This window comes from Loa loa (genome assembly GCF_000183805.2).
Source record: "Loa loa unplaced genomic scaffold supercont3.8, whole genome shotgun sequence".
NCBI lineage: Eukaryota > Metazoa > Nematoda > Chromadorea > Rhabditida > Onchocercidae > Loa > Loa loa.
In genome coordinates this window covers 430,205-438,971 of record NW_018108188.1, presented here as the reverse complement: position 1 = coordinate 438,971, position 8,767 = coordinate 430,205, and the positions used below count along the sequence as shown (strand labels likewise).

General features: G+C 31.2%; 2 protein-coding genes across 2 annotated transcripts; one reads left to right on the top strand and one right to left on the bottom strand.

Moving 5' to 3' along the window:
* Positions 1 to 3,264: 3,264 nt before the first annotated feature.
* Positions 3,265 to 4,946, bottom strand: LOAG_10309 (hypothetical protein; the record flags this gene model as incomplete). Its single annotated transcript, XM_003145836.1, has 4 exons — positions 3,265 to 3,327; positions 3,552 to 3,650; positions 4,256 to 4,443; positions 4,925 to 4,946. The coding sequence occupies 4 exons, from the start codon at positions 4,944 to 4,946 to the stop codon at positions 3,265 to 3,267; spliced, it is 372 nt and encodes a 123-aa protein (XP_003145884.1).
* A 2,395-nt stretch (positions 4,947 to 7,341) lies between these two features.
* On the top strand, positions 7,342 to 7,507 carry LOAG_10308 (hypothetical protein; the record flags this gene model as incomplete). The annotated part of the gene is made up of 1 exon (XM_003145835.1): positions 7,342 to 7,507. A coding segment is annotated over one exon (166 nt), but the record flags the coding sequence as incomplete, so codon positions are not given.
* Between the last annotated feature and the right edge of the window lie 1,260 nt (positions 7,508 to 8,767).

Here is an 8,767-nt window from a genome sequence, read left to right as displayed (position 1 = left end):
ACACACACACACACACACACACACACACACACACACACACACACACACACACACACACACACACACACACACACACACACACACACACACACGTGCAGAAACAAACGCAAATGTGCAGTGAGAGACGGAATATGAAAAGAGAAATACCTCGAAGGATGAGAAGAGGGATTGTGATATTGGTATTTGTCTTTCGAACATATGCACATTTCATAGAAAAAAGTAAGCAGCATGAAGCTAAGTAGAAAGTGGCGAAGTATGGATGGAATGGATGAAAATTGTTTTCATCTTTTTTAATTTGAATCGAGCAGTTCAACATGTTGAGAAGAGAAGATGATGTAATGCAAATGATAAAAGTCTCTGAGATGTGATATGTTAGCATACTACTTAGCAGTCACTATGAAAACTAGAAACATTCTTTTATCAACTTTAAAGAAACCAATCAAAATGAACTTATAAACTTTTGAGCTTTATTTATTAAGTTATTTAGTTACAAACGGTAAGCGACTGACGCGGACTTTAAAGCGGTTCTAGTCTTAATTAGAACTAATTAGAGTAGATAGAACTATAGTAGTAAAGTAGTAGGAACTAAAGGAGATCGCTCTACTAATAACTTTGATCGTTTTTATCAAAATATTTACAATCACTTAATATAACTGAAATGCGTTTCCTTAGCTTTGATAAAAATTCTTTTAAAATTTAAAAAATAAGAAAAAAAAATAGAATTTTTATTTTTTTTAAAAAATAAAAATTCTTTTAAAATTCATTCATAGATTTTTAGAATAGTTCTAAAAAATGTTAACTTTGAAAAAAAAAGAACATAAAGATTTGGCGAATGAGTGGACCACGAAACTATGGCTGCATTTTTTAAAATTTCATATTAAAAAGAGGAAAGTCGACTCTTATCTATTGTTTCATGATGCTGATTCATTAACGCGAAATGGTGGGAATTTTAAGCTACTCTCACATTTTTTGGATAATACTAATATTTTCATATCAAATTGCGATTCTCTCGTACATGCACAACTTCTGGAGAAAATACTTTGAAAACCTGGATCATTTAAATGATTAAAGTTTAATTAGCCAAAAGGACAGGCCATTGTAACTTTATCATCATGAGAAAAGTAAATTAAAGTTATTCATTTATGCGACAGTTTTTCTCGCTGGATTACTTAATGTTGCGCCTACGAAATAATTGATTTTATTCCCAAAATACTCTAATTCTTCCCGATTTCACAAATTTTCTCCATTGGCTTTTTGTCGAAAATATATAAAATAACACAAAAAAAAATCGTTTTCCCATTTTGGAGTCTTCTCGGCAAGTATTAGCCTACTATTCCAGTATAACTGAAACTTATTTAAAGCAGGAATAATGGAAAATTCGCAACAGCAGATGGGACAAAGTTGTAAAGGACTGTTTAATATAATGAATCATCTGCAATAATCATGCAAAAAAAAATATATCAGTAGCGAACAGATCAATGTCTCTAAAATATACCACAATTGAAAGTATGTCTACAAAATGGCACTTAAAACAGTACTACTGTCGTTTTCCACTTATTCATGAAAGAGTCTTTAATGTGAAGTGGTTCACAAAAAGAGCTCATATGGAATGAGAGTATAAAAGGCAGAAGGACGTCGAGCCAAAAAAATGAGATCCTACGAAATTTTTGGACAACAATTTCAATCTTATTTATATAACAAAAAAAATATGATCTTTTTCAAAGAGCATTTCTTTCATTCAACAACTTCTTCACAAGTCTCCAATTTATTATACCTATGCTAACTTTTCCTGTCTTAACGTAGTACAATGGTTATAAGCTTTTAAGCAAAGGAAAGACCGAGGAAAGTGTTTTTTTTTTTTAAATTGCCTTTTGATTTGTGTTGGCTGAAATATATAAATACAATGTATCAGATTAATAGCTGTTTAAAATGATGCTTCTTCAAATTTGCTTAGATACCAAAAAATTCACCGACATCTTTTTCAGATCAAAGCTTTAAATTTATGTAATAAGTTTCCGGCTGTATATATGATACACTATGATATTAAATTATTTTATATGAGGATGTAAACTTTTTGCATATAAGTGAGTAAATGACAATAAACAGTTTTTTGAATTAATGATATCATTTTGAGCACGGGAACATATTAAATTAATGATAATTACTGAGAGCTCAACAAAATCTTTGAGCAAGATAATTTTTTAAATAAAATAACCATGCGACTATTTTATAGTTAGAAACTTGAAAAGCTGCTGGTATCGGAAATCAAAAAAACCACCAGAGTGTTTGATTTTTAAATAAAATTTGCTTGAAAAAAAAAATTTGGAGATATTTTTGGAAAATTTGGAAAGATTGATGAAAAATTTTTTTTAGAAACATTGATACGTACGAGTCTAACACGAATTTTAGTTGCTTTTTTTTCGATACGCACTGTTATTCTATGGCTTTAATAGTTCAAAGGTTAGGAGACTTTTCTCATGAATAATTTTGAAAGTCGTCTTTTTCGTTCTTTTGAGGCAGAATAACAATAGATACGCAAGGTAATTAGATTCTTCAGTTTCTAGAAATTTAACAAACTTCAAGACAACTATTTAAACTTCTTGCAGGAAAATGGTTATGCTACCAGTGTTTTTATGTACAACTTGAGCTTAAATTTCAAAAAAAACACACACTAAAAGTGTACAATTCGAAACTATGAAATAAGATCGATTTTATTTCGTGTTTATTTGAAGTATTTTATAAAAGCGTTTTATATCAGTGATAACAACTAATCACACATCGACTAACATTAACTTAATCAAATTCTTCCGTGACCATAAAAAGAGTTTAGCATCGTATCAAATATAATTAATTTATTGAAAAGGTACTTTCTATTATCTTCTCTCTTAATCCACATGTACTCTTTTCTCTTCCCTCTTTCATCCCCACATTTTCCACCACATTATTCATTAATTTAAGTGATTGCCTTATAAGCAACATTAATAGATTCTTCCCTCTCAAGAGAATGCATTACATTATTTTCAGATAAATAGGTTTTCTAAGATAAGTTGCCTTTTTTTAAAAAATTCTTTCTCCTTAGATCCTCCTTAGATCTGAAAAGCTACCAAACATAAAATATATTTTTAATCAAATAGAAAAATTAAACTCGAAAGAAAAGCATAAAGTACTGTTGCGGGTACTATATGATGAAAATAAATTAGTTCCAGATTGTGGAAGACGAATCATTTCTCGATTTTATGAAATTAATAAGAAGAGCAATTAGAATCAAGATTTTAGTTTATCAGCACTTTTCAACTGCACCGTTTCAATTTTCCCAATAAGAATAGCCTGTAATTTCAATAACAATTAGCCGGTGGTTTTTGTTTTTCACTGCAAGTAATAATCATTTCGGTTTGTTGATTATATATCGAGTATCCAGGTGAAACGAGAAGTATTTTACCTTCCTTAAGCTAATGGAAATGGAATATAAATTGGAATCTTACTGGAACAGAAACATAGCATGAATTTTTTTCGGAAACTTAAGGGATCAAGATGATGAGAAAATCGATAACATGCATAACTTTGAGGTAGGTTAATCGGAATTCAACGGATATATCCGTAGATTCATCTTGAGGAAGTGCATCGCTGACCTTGTTTGACCTTTTGGATGACTAAGAGAATAGAATTTCCCAAAACTTTTGATTCATCATTACTTAATTCTTTCAATTAAAGTTGAAAGAATTAAACAAAGGTGTATTGTTACATTATGCAGATTTAGGCATTCATAATTATAAATTAACGAGAGTAAGCCCAGAATTAGTGATGGAATCAAAGATGAGCACTTATTTCTCTAAAATGTAATGTCATCCCCTCATTACTAAAGCAAAATATCTGCCATTCATTGTTTACGATGCAAAAAACCGAAATATGTCAAAATTTTCCAGATCTACATCAAATTTTGCAATATTGCATATCCCACTGCAAAAATTTTAGAGATGACATGAGGGATTTCGAAGACATTAAATTCTTACATCCTTGGCTGTGTAACATTTGGCTGTGAATGTGCTGCAAAGTGCTGTAAAGTACTATGTAACCTGAAAGTCTAAACGATCAAAGATCACATTTCAAAAGAAGCAAAACAAAATTTCACAACGATACATGAAAGATTATGGTGATTATCGGGACATATTCTGAGTTTAGACATCCAATACTATCAATATATACCTGTTGAATTCACGATATCTTGGAAATATTCAAAACAAATATCGATAAAAACTGAATAGAAAAGCAAGCAGTGCAGTGCTAGTGCCGGTTCTGATATTGTAGAATATGGTAGATGACATATCTTCTCTTGTTGACATATCTTCTCTTGTCCTCTCTTGTTGTTATTATACATGCATAATGAACAACGAAATGAGTGAGAAAACAAGAACAAAATAAATTTATCACAAGTTTTTACCAACTCTACAATAAATTAACAGTCTATAAAATGTTATCCACTTTTTTGATTTAGAATCACTAAATGTAAGACTCAAGTGACAAGTAACAGGATGTGAGATTCACGTTAGCAATTCAAGTTATTTAACGTAAGTGTAACATTGTTGGAAAACCGGCAAAAGCTATGATGAAAGGAAAACAAAACGAACTAATCCTATTGACAGTTCCTAATGGCTGCATGCTCAAATTTCAGTTTGCTATAAGCCTAAGCATACATTTACCTGTATATTTAATGAATTTAAATTTTGTACTCTAGCAGTACCTACTGTTTCATTATGCAGTGGTATTCTTATCTCTTACAGCTTCAATAATTATCACACTTATAACTATCATATATACAGTATCACTTCCGCATCTGCGACAATTTCAGATTCATTCACAGAAAGCAATGATTCATTGGATGATATGTGATTACTTTATAATCGTTCTAAAATGTCAGTCAAATTACCGTTTAGAATATTCTCTTCCATTTCAGCTATTTCTCCAGGGTGATTGTACTCGTCTTAAAAACTTTACTACCGGAATGTTCAGGGCAGGATCAGTATCTCTGTATATCATATGCTTGTATAACTTAGCAGGCTGAGTATCTAGTCTCACTCGGTAATGCTTTGGCTGAGGTTGAGGTCAATATCGGGACATTTTAAATTGCATGAATAGATATGAAAGAAAGGAATTGGTGCAAGAGATAAGTGGAAGAGAGAGAAAATAAACGAAGGAAAAGAAATAAAAAAATTGGACAGGAAGGGACGGATCATCCCATGGGCTCTCCGTTTACAAATATGTAAATAATGAAAGGCCTAAAGCAATCAAGCACTGGCTTATCTTAAAGCCTAGTTCGCAGAAAATGAAGGCTTGCTTATTTTTTCGGGAAAGCTAAATAATGTGGTATATTTGTGTGCTCATCGTGTGCTCTTGTCTGTCATCCGCTCCTCTGTCTACCAATCTAAAATCTAAGTCTGAAATTGAAAACATCTTTGATTCTACAAAATTGAAATGAGCCATCTCAGGCTCTGTTTGAAAATAAACCGACAGGAGAACAATTCGATTTATATTGGGTATCATCTTTGGTTATAATTTTAAGTAGCCTGGAAAAATTTTAAGTAGCCTTTTGTTATCATTTCTTCTTTTGTTTGATTGCTAAGTTTATGGCTAAGTTTATGAGATTTTGCATAGGCACACAATAACTTTATTTTCATCGTATAGAAATTGTGTTGAGTAGAAGGAAGAAATAAGTTAGAAATGATTTGCAGCAAATCAACTGACTACAAGAAATGATCATAATTGTCAACTTGGTTGCTGAATTAGAGCCAATGCATACAAAAGACGGAAAACGATGTAAACCCTTACAGTAATTGAATTTAATTGGACTGCAAACTGGAACTCTGCTTTGGCTATGTTCCCCCTTCTCACTTTACCCAATTAGATCTGGGTCATGTCCTGAATCACAAGATTGCTGTATAACTGTTGAAGTGATATTAGATGTACTAGATTGAAGTTGCAGAAGAATCCTTACAGTAGGAAGTGTAAAATACAAGGCTATGATACAGCAACAAATTTCCGGAATTTAAAATGATCAAATCAAAAATCAGTCATCTCAGATGTACATATTGTACGTCCACATATTATGTCTGTATGTTCGCATCTATCGTTACAAATAAAATTCCTATTAATTTAAAATCATAGCAGTTAAAAGTACTGGTGCAAAACGAAAATAAATTACTAAGATTAATAGACATTTCTATTAACGGCAAATGTGTACTGTATGCGTTAATGTATTATGTACTTTATAAACAGGTTTCCATAGAATGAAAGAGCCATGATGCACTTTCTCATGGGATATTGTGGGGAAAGAATTGAGGCAATGTGGGGGTACTTCGAGCTATCATCATCCCATACTTTTTTTGGGAGGGATGGTCAGTAATCATTCATCTGTTAGAATTTTTAGTTATATTTGAAGGGTCACTTGGCTTTATTCAATTAATGTATCTTTATAAATAGTTCTGTTGTATACTTTTAAATGTAATTAGACAATAAAATATCTATCTTTCTAGTATGTCTCGTGACATCTCAATCTTCTTTCATTAAATAGAAAGTTTAGATTTATAGCCAGGAATAAAAACGAAATAACGGATTCTTCTGCTGGGTTGAACATGCAGTGATTTTCTTATACAGTGCATTTCAAATCAATGTTAAATTCAATTCAAATGCTCTTGAAAGATATCCTCTTTTGCTATTTTTCTCTACTTCTTTCTTTCTCTCTCTCTATTAAATCTCCTGCCCCGTCCGCTAAGTAATAATTTTACATCTGTCAAAAACATCCGATCTGTTACTTTCCCGTCAATCAATCATTGACGATTGACGAATGTCTTCTAATATCAGAAACTAACTTATTTAACAAGAAGTGATAGCGATTTGCTTCTTTTTTAATAAATAACATAACAGTCTCACAAATACTTTGAAATGTAAGCAAATGTATTTGTAAAGTGCAAATAGTTTGAAAGATAAATTGTATGCAAAATTATTTGTCACATATAATAAATGGTATAAGACATTCGGCGGTAAAGAACATTCACTTATTACGCCTTTGGAAATATATCATTAAATTTGTGTTAGTGTTTAGACAGTTTATACCCTTTATAAGACAATCTTTGTTTTTTTACTACTCCTATTCCACTACACTTAGTATGAAACGAAAACTTTCAAGTAATTTTGGATTTAAGCCTTTGAGCGGGTATCATGCATGTAACCATTGACATGCACGGATAAAATGTAAAACGTTATTTCTTGATTTTGTCGAGGGGTAAAATAATTACCTGTCACAATAGTAGTGCCAACATGATAGTTTGAAAGTAAAATTAATTTTAGGGCAAATAAGTCAAAATTTTTTGACCCAAGCACATACACACATACATACACACATATATACACACACATATCCACACACGCGCACATACACACACACACGAATCTTGTCATCTTACATATATTAGATCCGCCAGCACCGACAATCATTGGATCGATGTTAACATAGCGAGGACTTTTCAAACTACAACAAAGTAATTTGGAATAAAACGGCGAAATGAAAGCGAAATATTCGTCGAGAATGAACTTTTCGTTCTCTACCTGCAGTATTGCGCCTAACTTTGTCTCTTCCCATATCACGATCTATCATCTTTCCAGTATCTTTTTCACCACTCAATGAACAAATAAAACAACAAACTTCCCCACACCAAAACCATCCTACCCTTTTTTTAACTTCTTCAATAATAACAAGATGATTCAATTTACAAAAAAAATATTTGCAGAAACGATTTCGAGAAAAGTGCTTGTTAATCGAAGCCAATATTACTACCAGAGATAACTCCCTGAAGATTTCCGGATATAGAAATAATCAAACCCATGTTACACAACTGATTCTACCGACAGTTGACAGCCTAATCAGTATGTCTCACTGCTCATTAGATCTTTTTTTAAGCACAGTTTTATGATTTGCAGTAGATACAGTTGTTTTAAACGATTAGGAAGTGTTATTGATAAATAGTGAAATGGAAATGTCAAAGTGCTGTTTGTTGGTGGAAATATTAAAATCCAAAAATAGCTGTGAGAAATAAGAAAAGAGAGGATTTCACTAAAAGAACTCATCAGGTCTGACAGATCAATACCCTAAGAAGGGATGTATTGAACTTCAATTAATCGAAAGTTTGAAAAAAAAGAAATTGAAGCGATCAGAATTGTGTATTATTTACCATAAATTATTCTTTAGATAGTTTCAGTTTCGAAAAAAACTTTGGTAACATTTCTCACAGCCATTTTTTGTTCTCAAGAATCACTTAGCACTTGATATATATATATATATATAGATATATAGATATATAGAAAATAGTATTGAAAATGCGATGAGGAAAGAATTGAATATTATAATACCCAAAAAATTAGATAAATGAGGAAAAAATAATTTCAATATTTGCAAAGAAATCATGAAAATTTATCACCCTGCTGGAAAATGTCGGAACGGACTCCTTAAATAGCTGGATTGTTAATATTTCATAGGAGCTATCAGTGTCAGCTACTGAGAAACTAAATATTACTTTTGGAAATAAAATAAAATTTACGAGCAATACGAACACTAATTAACTCTATTGGAACAGATTGCATCAATTCGAAAACGAAAGGTTTCTATACGAAGATATTAAAGCGTGAGTTTGAATTAATAGTGCCATATATATATATATATATATATATATATATATATATATATATATATATATATATATATATATATATATATATA